A 24,139-nucleotide genomic window follows, 5' to 3' on the forward strand; every position below is an offset into this window, starting at 1 on the left:
AGGAGATATATTTTAAGGTCCACTATGTATCAATGAAAGACTACTTGTTCTCATTTAGTATCCCTTTTACTAGCCTAAACTTTCAACAGGTTTAATGTGATTTAAGGAAAATCTGGATTATCATTCCTGAAAAAGAGTCAGTGGCAATAAGAAATATTTTTCAAAAGTGTGCTTTTTGGGAGTTATGTGAAATGCAAAATACACTCATTGTGGAATTTGTGATGCACAAATTACTTGAGGACAGTGGTTGTGTCAGGTGTTTCCACCTCTATACTTGCTGTGGCTAGAATAGTATCTGGCACAAAGTAGGCACACAACAAATTTTTATTTACAGAAATGTGGAAAACTAAAAGACAAAATAAGGTGGAAAAGAAAATAAAAGTTACTTAAAATCCCACTGTTCACATAGTTGTTGTTAAAAGTTTAAAATTTAAAAGTTTAAAAGTTTAAAGTTTAGTATTTTTCTCCCATGTTTATATTATTTCATATTGCTGAAATATTCAGACTACCCTGTCTTTTCAAAAAATTTAATACTATTTTAATAAAATTTTAATACTATTCATTTGTTCATCAAACTTTTTTTTTTTTTTTAGTATATCCCATGTGCCTGACATTTTCTAGGATATTTGGAAAAAAGCATGTAAACAAAGCTAGAGATAAGGCCCCCGCCCTCAAAGATTTCTATCAAATCTTAAAGTAACTTGAAAACCTACATATAACCTGTAGCTGTACAATAATTTACTTAACTACTGCTTATTTGGGGAATGTATTTTGGTCATTTACAATTTATACTGTTATATACAAGCTGTAATGAGTATCTTTTGGGATACCTCTTTGAGTTTTATATTGCGTCCTGAGGAGAGACATTCAGAAGTGGAACAGTAGGTTAGAGACTTAATACTTTGAGGCCCTATATTCATACTAACAGTGTATGACAATATTCACTGACTGACACCTCAGCTTTAATTTTTATCAGTTTCAGAAGAAAAATAATCAAGTACTATCTACAGCAGTAACAACTTTCAAGTCCTCTGAATCCTCCCTCCACCCATCTACAAGTTGCCATCCAAGCAACAGCAAGTTTGTGCATTTGTCCTTTTTTGTTTGTTTTTAAATGTTTAAATTATGACACTTCTGGTATATCTCATTTTTGAAAATAGAATTGCTACACAAATGTCTCAACTAACAGCAGTCCACAGGGAGGCAAAGGTACTTATAAACACATACACATACACACACATACACACACACACACATACACAATTCCTTCATTTAAAAAAATTGTATAATATAGAAAAGGGATAGGGAGAGTAAATAATTCATAAACATTTTAGACAGTAATAATGTTATAAATATAATAATAAAGGAATAATGAAGAAACTTTTTAAATGTCTTACAACTTAATTTGAGAAGAAAAACCAATTTGGTTCAATGAATATTAACTCATCGAACATCTACTCGTTCCAAGGTCCACTGCCAGGAAATCAAAATTAAGACAAAGTAAAGTGAAAACAAAGCAAAATGTATCTCTTCAGAAATGAAAACTACCCCCAAATTCAGTATTCATTTTAAAAATTGTATAAATTTTAAAAGTCAGGATTTACATAAGCTTATGGAAATTATTCTAAAAATTAGCTGCTGTACCAAGTAATGTGTAACATTTATTGGCTAACCTACCTCTTGCCCATCTTCAAGAATAACAGCTCCAGCCTGCTCTACCACTTCAAAAATCATCACTGAGCAGAGTTCTCTCCTTACAGACATGGTCATGTTTGCAAAAGCCGGAAGCTGGTGCATAAACTCCAGTAATTGTTCTGTTAAAAAACAGAAATTCTAGTATAGAGACCATCAAGGACTACAGTCTAAAGATACAATAAAATCTAGAATTTAATACCCAATTTCCTAATCAACTTAGGAATTTATGCTGTTAAACTAGAGAAACCAAGGCACAAGGTGACTGTTGGTTAAAAAAAAAAATTCAGTTATTTGCTTAACAGATATATTCAGATGCATATGAAAATACAGGCACAATGGAAGACACCAGAATTCACACTTTCCAGAGAGAACCAGAAACCACACAAAATCAGACGCGGTTGGAGAGTTTAGCTTATTCTCCTAGCACGAGATTCTACTCCATGGTGATTAAGTTTGTGATGTCCTTTGATCTAACAGGTTAGTGAAAAAGCTTTTTGTCTAGTTCATATTGAGCCAGAATTTTTTAAAAGTAATTAATATAAGTCAGTAATTAAATTAGGGACAACAAACGTGAATACTAGTTTAAGATTTGTCAAAGCAACTACAAGATAATTCTCTTTAAGCTAATCAACAAATGTTTATGAGTGCCTGTCTAAGACCATTCCCTGGTATAGATACATGAATAATAAAAATAAATATAAAGGAGAAACATATTTAAGCAGGCAGGTAAGGGCTAAAAGAGAAGTATAAGGTGCTATCTACCCACAGATAGTTGGAAGTTAATTATATTTCAATTTCTGAAAAAGCTTTGTGAAAAGAATGTAGTGTACAATTCTTTATCATTAAAAATGCACTTACAATTTCTGTCAAGAAAGCATTCACAACATGAGTCTAAACTAGGTTGCTTAACTATATTATATGTCATTAGCATGGCAAGGAATGTTAAAATGTATCGATCTTTATTCACACAGATTATAATTATTAGTAGCAGTAACTTCTGGTTACAATCACAGTAATATGACTGTGGGGGAAGGGAAATCTAAGATAAAATCTTAATTGACTCATAATATATAATGACACTAAGTAATCTTTACCGATAACATTAGCATCTTTAGTATTACTCAATCTCCAAAGTATAGTAAGTACTTCAATAAGAAATTAAAGAATTTATAAAATTTGAACCAAAAATTGTACATACATATATTTTTTCAAGCTAGAGGCAAAAATATGATTTTTGATAACACTTATAACAATTCATAGACAATGCACATTCATATACTGTGTTTTAAACATACAAACATGAAGGAGAAAATCACTTTAATGCAATTAAAGTGCATTAACGAAAAAATCTTTTGTTTTATAAACTGAGGCAGCCAAGATGTGAGGGCGATCCAGCTGCAACATTCATCACCCTACTGATCGCCACGGTTGATTCACTTGACCTGTCTGTCTAGGCACGTGTCCTCTTCCTCCCTTACAGCTCCATGCAAGCATCCCTCCTGAAGCTTTGCACCCGGTGACAGAGGATGACCTTCCCCAGTAGAGGAGAACCTTGCCTGACAGAGAACTGTTCTTCAGTCAAGGGTATATGAGTAGCTGTGTTCCCCAACTAGAACTTCCAAACAAGCTCTCATACTGGGGCAGCTAGCCTCGAAGATGGCCCTAAACAATCCTTGCCTCTTGATATTCATGTCCTCATGCAGTATCCTCCCCTATTATACGAGGGTCTCTCTGTGTGAGAAACAGAACTGGGAAGGCAATGATGTATCACTCCTGAGGCCAGATCATAAAAGACACTGTGGCATCTGCCTCCATTCTCCTTTGGATTACTTGCTTTGGAGGAAGCCAACTGCCATGTTGTGAGGACTTTTAAGCAACCTTCAGAGGCTCATGTGCCAAGGAACTGAGATTCTATGCCAAAAGTCATGTGAGCAGCCACCTTGGAAGTAGATCCTCTAGCTCAGCCCAGTGAAGTCTCATAATACTGTAACCCCTGCCAACATTCTGACTACAGTCTTCTGAGAAACAATGAGCTAGAACCACTCAGCTAGGCTGTTCCTGAATTCCTGTCCCACAAAAAAACTATGAGAAAATAAGTGTGTGTTGTTATAAGCTACTATGTTTGGGGTAATATGTTATGCAGCAATAGGTAACTACATATAAATTAAACTATAAAATTCTTACTGTGAACAGATGTACTTCTTACCAATGTCATCATCAGTTTTGTCTGCAGGTTCTTTTTCCAGACATTCTCTAACAAGATCTCGTCCCTGCAGTGGATCTGTTCGATCAATCTCTTCATCCTCCTCCTCTTCATCTTCAGAATCAACAGGTCCTTCTGGAAGACGTGTTAAATCTACATCTCCTACCTCACTTTCGGTAGCCTACAGAAAGAAATCTTGATCACTTATCATTTCATGTTATAAAAACTATGGCACAGTCTGAAGTAAGCAAAACTACCCCTCCCTACCAAATATTATAAAGAATTAGGCAACACTGTATGTTGTATCAAAACAAAATGATACTTATTTATAAAAGGTTTCTTTCTGCCCAAAATACAGGTCATCATTTCAGTGTGACATCTAGTTGATAAATCTGAGCCAGGTTAGGAGACTCAAACATCACTAAATGTATTAATATCTGTTTTCCAATAAACACTTGTATTTTTTTTAAAGTACAACATCTCCTAAAAGATGAAGTGCAGGAAAGAGAAAGATAGCTTACCAACAATCATTTTATGAGTACCTCATTAGTCTATGCTGGGTGTTGTAAAGAAGGTATCATTCTTTTGTCACAAGGTTTAGAATCTAATAGGGGAGGCAGTCATGTAAATTAAGAACAGAATTATAAAACAGGTAAAGAGTAGTACTGGAAAGTGCTAAAATAGAACAACTGTGAAGAAATAAACACACACTTATCTCTTCCCAGTACCTTATTATTGAATCTAATTGGAGCTGAGATTATTCTAAGCAATCTTAAAAACAAATTTGTATTTACAATCTTAAGTTTGTAAACTTACTAGTCTCAGATAATTGTAAAGAAATCAGAAGATTAAAAAAAAAACCTCTAAATTTAAAGGTCACTCATAGAAAACAATGCAAATGTATTTTAGGAAATAAAAACTACCCAAACTGAAGCAAAGAAGAAAAAAAGCCAAAAAGAAAATTTAACAGAGCCTTTTGACTACTTTATCCCAACACGTGGAATATAGCAGATCCTCTGAAAAATAATGACAAATGAATTAAGTCCTGATTAAAAAAGGTATATTGGTGAAAGGGCTAATAAGAAAAGTATTAAGATTCTTGGGTTTTTCCTTCCTCACAGTATAAATATATCTCTGTGTATATGTTTAAATATAATTTAGTGAGGCAGACAGTATGAGGTGATTTTCTGATGACTTGGCCTTCTCAAATATACCACCAAAAGATAGCCTTTTCCTGTTTGCATCTAGATAAGCATGAGGATACAGTAAGGGGAACTACAGGTTAGAATGAGAAGTTACACAAACTTACAAAAACCACATTTTCTAATTCAGGGCAAATATTAAGCCAGAATCTTAGATTTTCAGTGCTTTTGTGAATTCCCATTTTTAATACACCATTCAGCCTTTTCAGAGACCACTTTGTCATTATGCTTCCTCTTTGTCTTTCTGGCTAGGGCAAGAACCCTGTGAAATTAATTCTTTACAGTAATGCTGTCTAGGCTGGCCCTTTCCATTGTGTCTACAACAGGATAGGTAGACAAAGGCCTCCTTTGCTCTGGATAATCAAGCTTTAGTTAGTAGTGACCCTCTGTATGTTCCCTGGAAACAATATGGGCATATACTTTCAACTAAATGTAATTCAACTAAAAATATATATATATGCAGATTGCTTCCTTAGTGCCAATACTGTGCTTAACTCAGCATGAGCTACAAAAGGAATAAACAAACTCTGCCCACCACAAATTTCCTATGATGATGAAAAATGTCAAGTTTACAAGTAACTACACTAAAAAGCAAAGTGTAAAAAGTGACACGACACACAGAACAACAGCTATGGGCAACATGTGAGAGGCAATATGAAAATATCACCTAGATGGAGCCGCAGGCAGAATAGCACTACCAAAACAGGGTTAGGAAAAGACACACGTGTTCAGGGAACAGCATATGTATTTGTCAAGGACCAAAATCTAGAATGTTTAAGTGGGGAATAAAGGAATATAAAACCATTTGCAGACCATAGTTAGAAACGAAAGGCTTACCTCACCCCCCCCCCCCAAAAAAAGAAATGAAAGACTTGGAATTTGAATACAAATTTGAAATCAATAGTGAAAATTAGATAATGGTGAAGTACTGAATATTTTTTCATAGAGAAGGAAAGTTTAATACTGTTCCTGCAATGTAAGTGGGACTTTAAAAAAACAGAATCAGGCAAAGAGAACTGAGACTTTGACTAGGAGACAGATGATATTCTTAACAGAAATATTAAAGACAAGTAGAAGAAAACATGTAGCAGGATAAAACTAGTCAAAGTGTCAAAAGAACATTCTGGTGGAAACGTGGCACCATAGCTCTGGAAAGATGGGCAGTAGAGCTCTGAGTTACGGAATCATGCTGCCACAGAGTTGGGATTTTTAGGATCACATTTATTTCCTGTATAGAAGCCAAAAAGATAGGTGGGAGATAGATGTGTATCTCAGGTTATTTAAAAATAAGTTAATGAAAAGACAAGTGCTTTAATTCAGTAATTAGCATTTTACAATCTTCCAGCTCTTGGAAAAGACTAAAGTAAACAGAAAAACAAATTGAGAAAGCGGCACTCCTTATTTCTCTTGAGAATTCGTTGAAGATACATAAAATATTCCATCCAAGAACATTCTAACATCTTAATGCATACTTTTAGCGAAAATTTTAAGCTAACCTGACTAGAAACATATTCACACTGAAACTACTACTTGCACATTTTTTCCCCAAACTGTGACAAATATTTTATTTTGAACTTTCTTTGAGAGCCAAGGACTTTTATTTTTAAACCAGAACATACGAAAACTCTCAAGAAGTAAACGCATCAGAGCATATTCACACACTTGGCCATATAAAATGGTGTCAACAATATTCCTATTAAGAACTGTTGTTAGGATGTCTCTCTCTTCCTCCCCTGCCTCCAAACACTCCAAATTAGAAACATAGTTGACCCTTGAACAACGCTGGTGTTAGGGGCACTGATTACCTCTCAGCAGTTGAAAACACACATAAAACTTTACAGTCAGCCCTCCGTAGCTGCGGTTCTGTATGCAGGTACTGTAGTGTGTATCTACTAAAAAAATCTGTGTATAAGTAGATATGTGCATTTCAAACCCGTTTTATTCAAAGGTCAATCGTATTTGTATTATTTCACAAGGCTTTGCTTAAACTGTTACAAGTCATTGTTGGTGTTAGCCTTTTAAAATCTCTCAAATGCTGAGATCTGGATAACAGGCAAACCACTTCAAATGTTGCTGGCCAAGGTATAAGCATTGGCAACATACAACTGTAACCAGAAAGTGCTTTGCAGGATGTTTGGTCTTGTCCAAAACGTCCATGAGCAAATTTGGTCTATGCCAAATGGTCTGGGACAGGATCAAGTAACAAGGACCTTTCGGTGTGGACCAACGTCTATTAACCAAAGAGTGTATTCACGGCTTTAGCAAGTACTAAAAGGAGACCTGAGGTCAAGAGAGACCAAGGGTCCAATATTGACATGCAACTCTAACACCCCTCTTCTTCCCTTTGTTTTAGTCCTGAGGATCTGACGAGATACACACACACAGAGTCTAGTTGGTGTTACTTACTGTATCCATGTTTTTTGTTTTTAAACTGTAGGTCCAGAAATTCTACATTTTGGGAGATACAGTTTATCAATCTATTATTATTCTGTTCTTATTTCTTTTATCCTCTAGTAATTATTCCTTTAATTTTTTCCACAATTTTATTCAATTTTTATTTTTAATTATACACTCTATTTACATTCTCTTGAAAATTTGTTAAATGTAGAAATAATAATGTTCACGGAGAAAAACATAAAAGAAGCTGCAGGAACATAATAAAAACTACCCACAAATCTACCATCAATAGAAAAACACCGTTACCATTTGGCATAAAACAGTAATAAAATATATATGCATGTATTTATTTAAGATTCCAATTTCTTTTCTTTCTCATTTTATCTTTGTGGGTTTAACTTTTATGCTGTTTCTAACCTCTGGTTATTGTCCTAAGCTTAACTAAAGTCTAAGTTTGGGGATTTTTACCTTCTTTGGCTACACTTAAAAGATTTTATCTTTTACTCTTGCATATTTGACTTTAGTATTACAATAGTTTTCTCTTTTAAATTTCTGAATTTCTGTTTTGGTTCTCAATTTTCATTATTTTTCCTCCTTTTCTCTGTTCACTCTCCCTAAATACACTGAAACCTATTTTATCTTATTGGTTACTTTATACTTCATACTTTGTACACTGTATCATCTTTTAACTATATGATTCCAAAATGTAAAACTGTAAGGGTAGAAAACAGATTGGTGGTTGCCAGAGTCTAGGGGTCAGGAAAAGGGACTGACTAAAAAAGGACATACAAAGCACTTTTTGAGGTGATGGAAATGTTCTCTGTCTTCCTGTACCCTAAAGAGGGTAATTACATCTCAGCATCAAACATACATACACAAACACAATGATATGCACAAAGCAGAACTGGTATGATTTGGTGCTGAATATGATGATCAAGGGAGGAAGGCCAATGATAGAACTTTCAGGTTTTGGGGGTATGAAGGGGTATGAAAAAGTATCTCCTTCACTTTGTAATGAAGGCACTTTTCTGATGTGCAGGAAAGTTGACAAGGATACCTGCTAATGTTTTATTCAATCTTAAAATGAATCTCTTAAAAAGTAGAATAGACTGTGAAGAGAGTTACTGAGAAGAAAAACATAAAAGGTTGGCCATAGTCCTACAGCAGAAGACTTCCAACCACATCAGCAGCTGTGCTCCAGTCCCAGCTTCACATGGGTCATCCAGTCAGTAGGTGAATATCCTGTAGGTGCTAATATAAGCACAGTTCTACAGAAGCTCCTCCAGGATCTTGCCAAAGATACAGGACCCCATCTTTTTGTTCAGGAATAAACCATAGGCCTTTCCAAGTGACCCTGAACTTCAATCTGTGCACTATTTCCTTGTGCCTTTCCTTACAACCATCCAGGGCTCTGTTCCTTGCTCCAAAAAGATGACCATATGATCTTATCTGGGTTAGAGATGGATATACTAGTGAGACCAGGTATGTATATGTCGTCAACAACACATCTCTGTCTTACAATCTATCTTTCTTAGCAAGGTCTAGATATTCCCACTTATCTTGAAAGAAATCTATAGGCATATCCCTGAATTTCATTAATTCAGGGTCAATCTTCCTCCGGGTCTTCACTAAGAAAAACACAGAGTCCAGAGAAGCACAGCTCTATTTTGACTTTAAGGTATGTAACAACTCTTAATTTCTTCCACAAAATATTTCTTTTCGGGAGAGGTGAAATGCACAAAGCCCAACAACTATAGGAACAAAGTAAGTGGCCCCAGAACCACTGCACTGTTTGCAGCTTTACTTTGTAAAAATTCCTTGTTCTGTCTACTATAAAATGTGAAACAAAGGGATATACATGGCATGACCACAGCAACAACCTCTGTAGAGAAAAGCCTTGCATAAACCAAAAATCGAGGGGTTTTTTGCATTTCATATCTGCCTACAAATTCCCCTTAACAGAGGAATGCCAATTTTTGTCAAACAGCTGAATCTGGGTAACTCAAATACAACCAGTTTAACACGTTTTCCTCAGACAATGATTCTATTTCAAGAGATCAGTACTACATGGCAGCCACTAGCCACATGTGGCATTTGAGACATGGCTTGTCTGAATTTAGATATGCTATAAATTTGTATTAAACTTTGGCTTCTGAAGACTTAGTATGGAGAAATAAAGTAACTCATAATTTTTAAACATTGATTACATGCTGAAATGAGAATATCTGGATATATTGTGTTCAATAAAAGATATAAATAAAAAATTAATTTTACCTGTTTCCTTTTACTTTTTAAATGTGGCAACTAGAAAGTTTAACAGTGTGTTTACAATACAAAGGCGACTCTAATTTTCTTCAAAGAAGATTTATATAGTCAATTATTATAAAAATTAACATTTTTATAAGTTTAAGGTCAGTGTTTCAAGATCTATTTTTTATGAACACAAACATTACATATTAAATATAGACTCACTTGGATAAAAAAATTAAAAAGAACACTATATCCATACACTGCTAGATCATATTTAATCACCCTCAAAAGACAGATCGCCTCTTTTATTATGCCTGTAAATCTGAAACAGTAAATAAAGCATATTTTCGCAAAGACCTTATGTCGGAATTTCACACCCTAATTAAAAGACATATGATCACCTAAGGCATAAGCACAAGGTATGTGACAGAATAAAAAAGCCATATGCATATCATCTAAACTCCTAAGGTATTACCTGATAGATATCAGATAAACTGCTGCTCCCAGAGTCACTGGCAATGCTACAACCAGACTGACTAGAAGACACATGAGTCACCTGTGGGTGAGGGTTGTCAGCGATGTGCATCTTGGTAAGATCGGCTGGAAGCTGAAGAAAAAATAATTTAAGATAATCTAAATACCAAACATTATCTTTAGATGAGTTCTTGACACACTGTAACTTTTGCAACAAATCTTTCGTTCTCTCTACAATCATGTGCAACCTCACTTCTAAATTCTCCACTCTTAGGAAAAGATAAGAATCCAATTAGTATTCTAATAGGCAAGCCTACAGTGGGAGCCCACTGAGCAGTCTTCAAAAGAGATTACCATGAGTAATGGTATTTCAGAGGAAAACCTTGGCCTCTTTCTACAAAAAAAAATCAGCTGTTGTCACCATAAAGGGTAGGAATGCTATTACACACACACACACACACACACACACACACACACACACACATACCCCCTCACTAACACAAAATGGTTGCTAATACCAGCATAAAACAGCAATATCTTGGATTAAAGTACCACATCTGGCACCAAGGCTTAAGTAACAGCTGACTGTATTTAATATTCCAAAAATTTAGTAGGCCTCTTTTCACTTAATAATGTATTCGTTGATAGTTGACCCCTAAAAAATGTGTTAGTAATCAAGATGATTTAATAAATAACTGTGCTAGGTGTAGACATACAAGAGACAGAGAATGAAATGATTCCATCACCTCATCTTTAACATAATCACACTTTTATCAGGGATGCAGGCTGTACAATGTATTTCACACCATAATTTCTAGAAGTCTCACAAAATAAATGCCATAGGAGTTGAGACAAGATACAACCCATTGTGTTCCAAAGCAGTGAAAGTTTTACATAGTAGATATGATGGTATGTTTTCCAAATAATTTCTCTGCAATTTCCTGTTACTCAGGACCATTAAAAGAAATCTACTTACTTCTCAGAGCAGGGTTTCTCATCACTTTATATAGGAAAACATTTAAGAAACACACACGTAAATAGTGGAAACTAAATATACCCTAAAGAAGAAAATGGCCAAGCCTGAATTATCTTATCTCAAGAGAAGTCACAGTAATTATAAAAACTATGCACGCAAAAACTACATCACAAACTTCCCCTGCTGATTATGATGAATCCTGTAATTCAGATAAACAGAAAAATTTTAACACACACATACACAATTTGGCCTTTCAAGCTGCTTTTCTCTTAATATTCTCTGATTCTTAAAGAACAGGTTGAAAAGCACTTCTGATAGCCCCTGGTTAAAGAAACAAAAGTTATATTCCAAGACCTAGCATGGAAGGGCCATGCTTTGGATTTCCACCCTGCAAAGTACTTTATACTCTATCTAGTAAATAAGTGTAAACTGACGCCCATTTTAGAATCATCTCAATCCCATCTCCCATCTCATGTTGTATTAAAGTTATGCAGGATTACTAGTGCCTCCAGTTGGCTACTGGAAACAAACAAAACTTCACCACAGGAAAGAAAACCATCTGAAGTCTCAAATTATTTAAAAATTTTTGCATACACAGTATCTACTGCTCAAATAAATCCAGACACTTTAGAGACAAAATGACATTCATGAAAACTAACAGAAATAATAAACTCTAGACATCAGTGAAGAAAAACTTTCAAACAATGGAGTTATCAGACACAGATTATAAAATAACTGTATTTCATATACATGAGAGGTTGGCTAAGCATGCACTCCACCACTTGAGCTGTATCATCCCCGCTGGAAAAACATTTTCTTTAAAAGACCAAAGAGTGTATATTTTAGATTTTGCAGACCACATACAACCTCTGTGGTATACTTTTTTTCTGAATTTTTTTTTTAAACATAATCATTCTTAGCTCAAAAGTCATGCAGCTCACTGGCCATATCTGGTTATTTAGTGATGACATATACAGACAAAAAGACTAAGAATTTTAGCAAAGAAAGAAAAACTAACAAAGAATGACATAAACATTCTAGAACTGAAAAATACAATTATGGAAATTTAAAAAGTCAACAGACGGATTCAATAACAAATTTGACAGAGCTAAGAAAAAAAAGAAAAATCAAGATTGGTCTGAAAAAAATACCTAGAATGAAGCACGGAAAGTAAAAAGAATGAAGCTAGGAGAGAAGGGGTAAGAGCAACAGGAGATACAGTGAAAGGGTAACATCTAAATAACCAGAGTCATAGAAACAGAAGGGTATTTAAGGCATAGTAATGAGGGCTGAGCATTTTTCCAAAACTGACAAAAGATACAAACTCACAGATCAAGCAGCTTTAAGATTTATTGGCAAGATAAATAAAAGACAAACCATATCTATGCACACCAGGGTAAAAATGTTGGGAAAAAAGGAAAAACAGAGAAGTCTTAAAAGAAGTCTGGGAAAAAAGATTACTATGACAAGACAAAAATTAAACTGATGGCTGACTTCAGAAGAGAAACTTGGAAGCCTGAAGACAATGGAGTGATATTTCCAAGAGCTGTAATTCTACACCCAGTAAAAAAAGTCCTCAAAATGGGCAAAATAAAGTCACTTTCAAAGAAACAAAGAAGAGGAGAAATAACCCCAGCAGACATACAATGAGGAAAATCCACTGGAATAAAGAAAATTATTCCAAATGAAAGCTGCTAGATGCAGGAAGAAGGAAAACCAATGAAAACAGGAAATTTGTGAGTAAATCAACATGAATACTGACTATATAAAATAGTAACACAAACTAAAAGAAAGCTTAGGTAGTTATATTTATGTCAGACAAGATAGACTGTGAGGCAAAAGCATTAATAAAGCATTAGTAGAAATAAAAGGGGACATTTCATAATGATAAAAAGTTCAACACTAAACAGATACGCACTTAGTAACATAGCCTCAAAATGGATTAGGCAAAAAAATGATAATGATAAAAGGAGAAGTAGATGAATCCACAATTATGCCACTGAAATTTTACCTCAGATCACTCAGTGACAGAATAATCAAAAAAAAAGTAAAGATACAGAAGATATGAACGTAATTAACAAACTTGACCTAAAGTGTATGTACACAGAACACTGCAACAAAAACTATAAAATACACGTTCTTTTAGGGTACATAAATAAACATTTACGAAAACTGACAATAAGGCAGGCTTCAACAAAATTCAAAAGACTAAAATTATACAGAGAAGATCCCACGATCATAGTGCAAATAAGTCAGAAATAAGTAACAAAAATAACTAGAAAATTATCATGTATCAGAAAATTATAAAACGAACCTCTAAATAGCTCATAGGTCAATGAAGTCATATTGTAAATTATTTAAAAAGAACATTTAATATATTAATTAGAAATATTAAACAGAATAAAAATTAAAACCTGCGTCTCTGCATGTAAAACACTTGCCTCAAAGAGTTGCCTGTACCTATAGAGAACTTTGAGTCAGCAAAATATACACCTTGCTGGGTTAAACCCATCTGAGACATACAGTGTAGCTCTTATTTCACTGCCCTTCCCAGAAACCTACAATAGTTCTCTGTTGCCTATAGGAATCAATTTCAAAATATCTAGCTTGACATTCTTGATTACATTCCACCTCTAGCCTCTTCTTAATGTAAATCTTTCCCTCATATGTATACACAGTCTTCAAGAAACTATGTATTTTAATCATCTATGTCTGTATTCAAGCTGTTAGCTTAGAAGCCTTCCCAGCCTCCAAATAAAACTTTTGACATTCGTTCTTATGAACAGGTGAGCTCCAGTGGACCTCAGAAATTCACATATAGGAAATGGGTGTGGAAAATAGGAAAGTTTGCCAGACCTGGTAGTCTGGCAGATGATGACGTAAGTGAACTGAGGTTGCTCATGAAAAGTCAGCTGTTAAGCCCTGGCTGGGGTCAGGAAGAAAAGGAAAAAAGGCAGATGAACTGATCGACAGAGGAGAAGGTTTAAGAAATCAACAATTCCTACTGAAGGAAAAATCTCTTCCTTTCTGTTTTCTTAGTCATAAGGAAAACAGTAACTACTGGGTGTTACGAATTTCTAGCTTAATAACAGAAAACAAGTTAGTAGGAAAGAACAATGGATTTACAGTAAGGCAGCCTGGGTTTCAGATTTTAGTACCCTTATTTCCTAGCTATATGACGAAAGGCAACCTTTATAAGTTCTCCAGACCATGGTTTCCTAATCTGTAAATTGGGTATAATAATAGCATTTACCTATTAGTTCCATTTAATAAGAGAAGCAATCCTAGCTCTAATAAGCATTAGTCCTACATTACATTCATCATTTTTATTTTACTCACTATTCTTGAATTTGCAGCAGCCCTTATTCAAATTAGTCTTTGTAAAAACTCACGTAGGATATATTTGCTACAGTTTACATATTTGGTACACGTGATGAAAACTCAAATGTTAGCTTCAAGCACCATCATTATTATTCCTATCAGATAAAGAAGTTGAGAGGATTCCTATATGAAGATCTGTTTTCTTTATGAATTATAAACAGATCTGTACGCTTATAAATCTGTGTCTAATCTACACTGTTACAGTGAGCTCCTTGAAGCTAGGAACCATCTCTTTTCATCTTTATGTTACCAACAGAATTCCTGACACAAAGTAAAGTATTGCAGAGAGAAGCAGACTCAGATAAACCTGGATTTAAATTCCAATTCCACTACTTACTTCAGTGTGAGATTTGGGGCAATTTGCTTAATCTCACTGCCCCAGTTCTTTATCAGTAAGGTAGAGATAATAATAATGTTTGCCATTTAGGGTCTAGTAAGAATGAAGATCGCTCAGTACATCTGAAGTATCATTATGAAGCCAATTTGTAGACTTGCTCTTCTGAGTTTGATTCACTGTGTTAACTTTTATGGATTACCTCCTTATCCTTGGTCTTATTTCTATAGAAATCTTGGAATATAGAATATCTTCCCCATCCTGACATCCCAACCAAACATTTGTCATTTAAAAACTATACTCAGTCTTTGCATTTCCATCTACTTCATTCCTAGATGAGATCTTTTCTTTGTATCTGAACAATAGAAACTAAGTGGGAGGGAGATTTTTGAGCTGAAACATAATCCTGTCTTCTTTATTATTGAAACCATTTATACGCAGCTCTTTGATTTTCTGCTGCCTTTTTAAATACTCATAATAGAGCTATAAAATGGCCTCTAGGCATGGCTTTAACTTATCCCACAGGTCTTGATCTCCAGATATCCGGGCTGCTTTGGTCTCTGCTCTGCCATCTCAACATGAGGCCACTTAAATAACAGCAGCAGCAGAAGAAACAGCTGGAAGAGGCTGTTACACACGGCCAGCAACCAGGGAAATAAAAATTAATACAAGTAACTTCCCCCCATCAGACTGGCAAAAATAAAAATTGATAATACAAAATATGGGCAAGGCTACGGAGGAAGACAATATTCTCATAAGTGGCTGATGGGAGTTATGAATTAGAAGAGCTACCCTGGAGAGTAATAAGAGAAGTAGCCACTTTGAGGAGCAAATGCAAGATTTACTACATTTAAAATACATAAATCTTATAAATTAACAATTCCGCTTTGAGTACTTACCCTAAAGAAACATACAGGTGCACAACGAAGAATGTACAAGGACATTCATTACAAACAATATTTGTAATAGTTTAAAGGAAAGATAAAACAAGTACTGAAGGATAACAGCTGAAGTGTAATACAGCTCAGTATGAAATACAATGCAATGGTCCAAAGGAGATCTGAATGCTCAAACCTGGATAGCACTCCAAGATGTACTGATTTAAAAAGCAACTTTCATGATAAATATAAAAGATATGACTCAGTTTTTTAAAAGCATAAAAATAATATTTTATATTTTCTTTGTATATACTTATCTAGGTTTAGGGGTAAAGATTTAGAGGAATATATACTAGATAATCTATAGCAGCACTCTCTAGTGAAGGTAAAAGATCAAGGGTGGTGGTCCAAAAGGAATTTTAGCTTTATTTGTAACATCTAGCTGAAATGTTTTATTTTCATATGGAAAAGAATTCCCCTATTATTTCTATAAATAGATTATTTGAAAAATTTCAAAACTGAAAACAAATATATACACATATATGCTAAGGCAATTTTCTCCTACCTTATTTAAAAGTGGCCACAAACACTGGAATGTTTGAGATTCTGTAACCCGTAGCAACTAAGGGTTGCTATACACACAGTACACATTCTAACTTTCTGTAATGATGGAAGTATTAAATTTTAAAGATGAGATTTATTAGAATTCCTTGAGAGAACATGACAAATATTGAATACCTGATATATAAAGTTGGGCTTATAATAAACATTTAACTTACAAGCATTGGAAACAGAGTAAAAAGTGACATAAATGAGGTAACGACATATACTCCCAACATAAGGACCTGTAGGGGAAGCTGAGGAATGAATGGGAAGTGAAATACTTGTGTTTTCATTCCAATCCTTTGAATGCAGTACTCACGCTCTACATATTCCTATCGCATATGTATATTATATAAAAACATAAACATATTGTTATATATTTACATTTCACATTTCTACGTAATGAAGGGCTAGCAAAGTGATGCCTACCCCACATACAATACCTGTTCATTAAGTATTTGAAGAACAACTGTATGAATATTTGACTTCTAAACACTGTCACTGCTGCTCAGAAGGGTTCCATGGATATCTGAACAGATAAAGTCTCAGCACAGATACATTCAGTATTTCAGTGGAAGTAGCACTTCCTAAACTGCATACTCTGGGATACTATTTCAGGAGATAAAACTCATGGATATACTGTGGGGAAAAAGGCTCAATGGCTGAAGAAATTAGCAAAAGTCATTTAAAAACTACACAATTCCCTAAGAGAACAGCATTCCTCAAAGATCACTATTAAATTGCAAACTGCATTGTTAGAACCTGCTTTTTAAAATGTAGCTACCTGATACAGAAGCACTGTTAGTATCCAGAAATCACTTATTCAAAAATCTTAAAAATATCAAGGAATAAAGATGATTCTTGGGCACATCACAAAGTCTCTAAGTTCCTGTTTGCTACTCACAGGAAGACATTTCATAACTATAAACTCATTTGCTGTTAATATAAATAAATTTTTAACAATCTTGATGGTCTAATTCCCCAATCACTGAATAAGGAGCCCTTAGGGTATACCTGGTGTTAGTGATAACAGTGATAAAAATCAGGGTTTTGAGAGATTTAAGAAAAACAATTAAAATACTAAAATAACAAAAGCAACCTAGGAAGATCTCATTCTCCCCAGGGGTAAAGAGCAGACTAAATGTACTAAATAGTCCTGACAGAGACCCAGAACTGTAACATCCAACATGACAGCCCTGGTTACACAGGGCTACTGAGAACTTGAAGCGTGGCTAGTCAAATTGAGACATGCTGTCAAATACAAAATGCAAATCTGGATTTAGCTTTTTTTTAAAGTAAATATTTCATTAATAATTACTGTATTTTTACTACATATTGAAGAAAACTTACTGGACATATTATCATATAAATTTTACCTTAAATTTTTTAAATATGGCTACCAAAAGGTTTAAAATTACATACGTAATTCACATTATATTTCTGTTGAACAGTATTAGGTCACAGGCTTGAATAAGCATGATGCATTCAGGAAACAATAAGTAAACCCATGTAGCTCAGGTAGGGATGTATATAGGAAGATACGAGAGATGAAGGGCCAGTTATAGCATTTTGGGATGCTTAGATTTCTTGTACTAGAAAAGTTTTAAGCATGAAAATAAATGGAAGAAATATGCTTTTGAAAAACATTACTCTAGAAGCAAAGAAGATGAAATGGAAGAAAATCATACATATGGGAGACAGGAAACATTAGTCAAGGCACAAAAAGACGGAGGCCTTATGAAATCAAAAGCAAGTCACCAGAATTACAAAGAAGCTTCTAGGACTAGACAGAGTGACATACCACAGTAGTATCAGCTAACAGTAAGAGAGAGTTAAAAATATACCCTAAGTCCTCAAAAGCAGTCTGGAGCCTGTTTTATGGAGGTAGTCTAAATTTCTCAAAAGCCATAAAGGAAATAGCTACATCTAATCACTGGAGCATTGGGTATACACACCAACCACTACTGTGCCTGAGGCATGTGAAATTACAGAGGAAATACGCATTCCCAACTCATTTTTACTAAAAGATGAGGGCTGGGGGAGGGACATTTAAATAACTCAACAAGTAGTAGAGTTTTTCAATTCTAAGACAGATTTCTCCCCACTTTAACATTTTTAAAACCACAGAGCAGCTTTCAATCAATATTTGCACTTAATAGTGAGTTTGTTAAAAGTGCAAATAGAATTGTTGAGAAAAGAGGCAATCAGTTTTAAGAATGCCTGTTAAGTCTGAGGACAAGCAAGGAAACCAAAGTAGGTTGGAGGGAACAAGGAGAAAGGGAGTAGAAGATAAGGGAAAGGGAAGAGATCATACACTGTCCAGCAAGTCTCGGATGACTTTTACTCTGAAGAAACAGTGTCAAGAAGGAAAAAGTGATCAGTTGTGTCAAATGTTGCAGATAGGTCAAGTGAGGTAGGGGTCAAGAAATTACCTATAGATGTAGCTGTGAGTAAAAGTGAGAAAGGAAGCACTTCCTAGGTCAGTGATTGTAGGAGCATCTAAAGAAGGAAACGGAAGTCAAAGGGGTAATGCCTCCTCCATCCAGTCAACAATCACTTAGGGCAAGCACCGTAACAGACCAGGAAGGTAAGCTCTCAACTAAGAATCACTCAAGAAAAGCAACTGTCTGAAAGAAAACAACAACAAAAAAATTCAACTAAAGAGAAAAATCTAAACTTGAAGAAAGACCTAATATGACAATGACGAAAAATAGGATCCATAAAGTGAAAACAAGTTATTCAAAAAGGGTGGTTGTGAAAAAGCATCACTTAAGAGATTTCAGAAATAAGTAACAATGATTCAATTTAGAAATTTAAAAGATAAATAGCAGGACAGCAGTTGGTCACAAATGCAGAATGAGTTAATAAGCCAGAATATCAAACTGAGAATGCACCAAGTGAGAATAAAGTATGAAACAAATGGACAGATCCAGGGTTCCAACACCAGGAGTGACAAGAGAAAAAGACTCGCAGTTTTCAAAAAACAAAAAAAACAAAAAAAAAAACAAAAAAAAAACCCAAAAACAAACAAACAAAAAAACACCAAATTTCTCACAACTGAAGACAAATGGGAATCTTCAGCTTAAGAGAGACTTTCTAAAGCCAAGAAGGGGAAACAAAACAAAAAGTTAGATAATCCATGGTAAAACTTTACGGCACCAAGAATAAAAAATAAAACAAACTGAAGCAAATTTGACACAACTAACAACCGATAAGAAGAAAAGGAGATTACTTAACACAGGAACAATTACAAGAATCCCAGACTTCTCATCACCAATGCTGGATGCTGGAAGAAAGCACATTAACTTTTTCAAAGTGCTACAGGGAAAAGACTTTAGATTTATTATTTTTATATAGAACTAAACAATTATTTGAAGGGTAAATATAAAAAAAAGCATTTTGAACATTGCTGCTAGAACTATTTATTTAACCAAGAAACTAAATGAATATGTAAACAAATATATGTATATTCATGTATGACTGAAGCATTGTGCTATACACCAGAAACTGACACAACTTTGTAAACTGACTATACTTCAATTAAAAAAAAGTGAAAAAAAAATAAACTAAATGAATTCAGAAGTAATGAAATCAAAGTAGCAGTATGGGTAAAAACAAACTAATAAATAAGGTCAGTAATAGACATATTAGAAAACCAAAGTATGACACAACATTGTAAAATGATTATAAATCAATAAAAAATGTTAAAAAAAAAAAAAGAAAGAAAACCAAAGTAGCAAGTATGAAAAGTTAATCACCAATTTAATATGCTTAATCACAAGCCACAGTTAAAATTTTAACAATAGTAACATGGAAGGGGTAGGGGAGGAAACATGTACTTTATTATAAATACTTAATCTACACAGTAAAGTACAAATCACAACATGCTGCTCAGATAATATCTGTAAGCATTTAATGGAACCTTAAAAAATCTGGTATTTAAAATCCTCTTTGGCTCTTCCACACTTGTTAAACATTTAATCAAAAGTTGGTTACCGGTACCCCCAAAGGCTATTTTTTGTTAGTATTCTAAAGAACAACTCCTATATCTCATTCCTTCCTTTGAATTTTTTAAAATCTGCTCTCATCTATTCCCCTTCTACATGTTGTTTTAAACCTCAGTGCCAAGCATCAGCAATCCATAGGTCCCACAGGTGGCATTTCCACTAAAGAGACCATCCACGCCTTACCAGATAATAGTACAAACGAAGCGTGTACCTAGGCTTCTTCCCATCTCTTTATATTTTAATCAGCAGTTTGCCAAATGGACAGTGAATTTAAAAGTACTTCCAGAAGGTGCCTTTGAGAAAGACATCCAATGAGCTATCTTTCAGCTAAAACAGTACACCATGATGCTATCATAGTATTTCTTCCTTAGTCACCATCAATAGGACAATCTTTAAACAAAGACATGATTTCAGCTCATCCTAAGAAATGCTTGTATGGTGCCTGTCTCTATTCAACAGGACCATAAAGAAATCTTAACACAGCCAATGTTACAATTAAAATGTTTACTAAAACACAACTAAAAATTCATACTTCTGTTTTGAAATTTACATAACAGGAAAGATAAGTGGCCTCAAATTCTAGATCTATATAAAAAGCCACTATGAACAATACAATTTATTAAATCACACTTTAAACTTTCCTAAAACCAAGCATATCCTGTTGTGTAGCATTTTGCATTTCTGTGAGTTAATGTGTTTATTTTAAAATGACAAGTATAATAGATGATCTTAAGCAATTTCAAGCTACTAATGGTTCACTTACTACTATTTTGAAAATAATAGGAACATTATTAAAATCTTTTCTTGTAACTGCTTTTCATAATATTTTCTTAGTATTATTTCACTGCTTAAGAATTATTACCCAGTCTTCATAAAATAATATAATTCAATAATTTACTTGACAGTACCCTATCAGTGAAAAACGTCCTATGACTATAGATGAGACTAGCATACCTAAATATACCATTTAAGGAAATGAGTAAATACAATACATTCAAGTAAGAGTAAGATCACAGGGAAGTACAGAAATAGCCATAAACAAATGATGATTCAGTCCAAAGACAGTACATTTCAAATGTACTGCATTTTAAGACTGTAGATTATTAAGAAAGTATTTTTAAAATTCTCTTTCAGGTACATTAGAATAGTTCAGAGATTCCTTTAAACTGAAAAACAAAATGGCCATGAGGTTGAGCTTTTTAGATTGCTTTACAGTTCTTATTTTTAAAGTTTGGAAAATATAATAGTACAATAAAGCTTATTTGCAATTCAAAATAGTAGGACTTGAATGTAACAGCTAGATAATATCAATCTCAAAGAAAAAAAAACAATTACTTACTTTGGAGGCCCATGGCTGAAGACAATTGGCATAACAGCGAACAAGAAAAGCCATTTCCTGAGCTGGAAAGGATAGTTTCCTTTTCAAACCAGACCCACACCGATGAGTATGTTGACAAAATTCTAAGTTTCTTTTTTACAAATCATGCACCATTTGCAGTGTAAATCGCAGTGTAAAAACACCTTCTCCAAATCCCTTTCAAACTGAAATGAGGAGCTTTTGGTAGCTTAGAATTTAGCTTCTAAATAACTGCAACAGTTTTCATCAAAATGTTCACTTTTAACAAGCAAATCACAGTAAAGCAAGATGTTTATATTTCTGGCTTAGAACACACAGACATACACATGCTTCCTCAAGCACCTGGCACAGACATGCACACAGTGTGGTAACACAACAGTTAATACAGTATGAATCAAAGCAAATAAGGCAACATGCACCAAATCTGTGTTGCTGAATTCTGAGAAACCTTTCCTCTCTGTAATACAGCTTTCTTTTCTTCAACTTATTTCATTCTGTAGAGTAAACACTGCAGTAATTCTTCTGCATCAGAAGCAAACCAGAACATTGTATCCTTAAGATGAAAGTTTCTTCTTTATATTGTTAATCACCAGAGGTTCAAAAAAAAAAAAAAAATCAACCGTTGAGCAAATGGTAGTTAGAAGATATATGCTCTAACAGGTTTGTTCTGTAGAATGCCTGAGAATCTCCAAAATTAAAAATTTCTCTTTTCAAATGCACTATTTACAGCTCTGCAGCATTGCTTCTTGTTCTAATGCATCAGTAAGATAGTAGTGCTGATCTAAGTCTGGCTTTTCTGGTTGAAAATTTATGATATCATACAAAAACACTACATCTTCTGCTAAAGCAAGACTATATGTTAGTGTCCTAATTCCTACTGTCCTTGCCTGTTTCACAGCAGCTCCCTAAGGAGAAGCTCCTATTGATTCTATGCTCTGCAGTAAGATGAAATATCTAATAAGAAGGAAAGAGAGTGGGAGGAGAATAGAGCTAAAAGGATGACATCACCTGTATAGAAAGCCTTCAGAAACTGCATTAGATCAATTGGCTACTGTATCTGCAGATGCAGCCCCAAGAGCAATTTATTGAAAACACACACACCCTTCTGTGAGACATGTCAGCAGGCTAAATTCTGTAAGAAAAAAAAAATTGGCTTAAGCATCTATTTCAGTTTTTAAAATCTCTTTGATTTTTACTTCCATGCACTGATAGACTGCTTTATTTGGGATGCCACACTTCCTAACATTATTATTCAAATTTAACAGAGTATTGTCCTCCCAAGGGAAAATAATTAGCTCTGGTAAGACACTCCTGCACTGCAAAAGCAGAAGGCAGACTAGTTCTCAGATGTCACGTATGTATTCATTCATAACACTACTAATATTTCATGGGTTTCTGCTTGCAAAACTTATTTATCAAATAACTTCTGGAAAGGTATAATCTTCAAGACCACCTTAAATTAACATTAAAAATATCAAACTGATACTAAGATTTGTATGTAAACAGCAAATTTAAATGAAAACAACAGAATTTCATTTTGCAGAGGAAAGCTGAGAAGAAAAAAACCCCACAGGCACAACAGCTGACTTGCAGCATGCACCAACCCCTCTGAGGAAGAATATTCTATGCAATATGGTACCTTCCTACAGCCTAACATTAAATTCCTAGAAAGAGACTGGAATGGAAGTAAAATTCAGAAGGAATCAGAAAAGAAAATGATTCAACCTGCTTCCAAACTGAGCTTGGACTAGAATGAAATACCATTTTTCTACAAAAATAACAGGAAAAAAAATTTCTTTCTTACCACACACCCTGTCCAAACTAAAAACACAATTCCTCTAGTACCCTTCCTAGTCTTCAAGATCCTGCCACAAGGCATCTAATGTAGATAGACACTCCCACAAAGAGTTTACACTAAAGGTTTGTAATTGTGCCTCCCAATAGTCCAAGTAAAACATAGTTTCCAATGGCAAAATACAGTCAGTATGCCTCCAGGCAGCAAAATTATGAGAGTAACATCAATGAATATATCAAAGTAATAAAACTATCTTGCTTTATTCATCTACCACTGTTTTGAGGGAAAAAGGTATGCACCTTAGAGGAGAAATTTAAATTACATGAGAGACAGGTGTTATTACAAAGGACTCTACTGACTGTCAGAGAGAGAAATATCGTGTCATTAGCCAAAAACAAACAAACAAAAAAACAAATAAATAAATAGTTTTTCAATACCTCTGGGCAAAGTATATTCACTTTCTGAACAACACTACATTGCCACTCTGAACTATGCTACTACTTATAAGACTAGAAACGACTTTAGAAAAACTAAGTATTACACTGAATAAAAGACAAGTCACACTTTCACAGTAAGTGATCATTTAT

At 34.3% G+C, this 24,139-nt stretch overlaps 1 protein-coding gene across 8 annotated transcripts in view; it reads right to left on the bottom strand.

The window, feature by feature from the left end:
• Window positions 1-24,139, bottom strand: part of RAPGEF6 (Rap guanine nucleotide exchange factor 6) — a 197,873-nt gene that overhangs the window by 88,916 nt on the left and 84,818 nt on the right. For all 8 annotated transcript variants that reach the window (XR_012505623.1, XM_074360608.1, XM_045507759.2 and 5 more), the window contains 3 exons: window positions 10,223-10,354; window positions 3,902-4,079; window positions 1,678-1,814 (listed from right to left, as the gene is read on the bottom strand). Coding sequence is in view for 7 of the 8 variants with exons in the window: in XM_074360608.1 (XP_074216709.1) it covers window positions 1,678-1,814; window positions 3,902-4,079; window positions 10,223-10,354 (447 nt within the window). In the remaining variant the exon portion in view is untranslated. The remainder of the gene's footprint in view (window positions 1-1,677; window positions 1,815-3,901; window positions 4,080-10,222; window positions 10,355-24,139) is intronic.

The sequence above is a fragment of the Camelus bactrianus genome, chromosome 3 (assembly GCF_048773025.1).
Source record: "Camelus bactrianus isolate YW-2024 breed Bactrian camel chromosome 3, ASM4877302v1, whole genome shotgun sequence".
Taxonomy (NCBI): Eukaryota; Metazoa; Chordata; class Mammalia; order Artiodactyla; family Camelidae; genus Camelus; species Camelus bactrianus.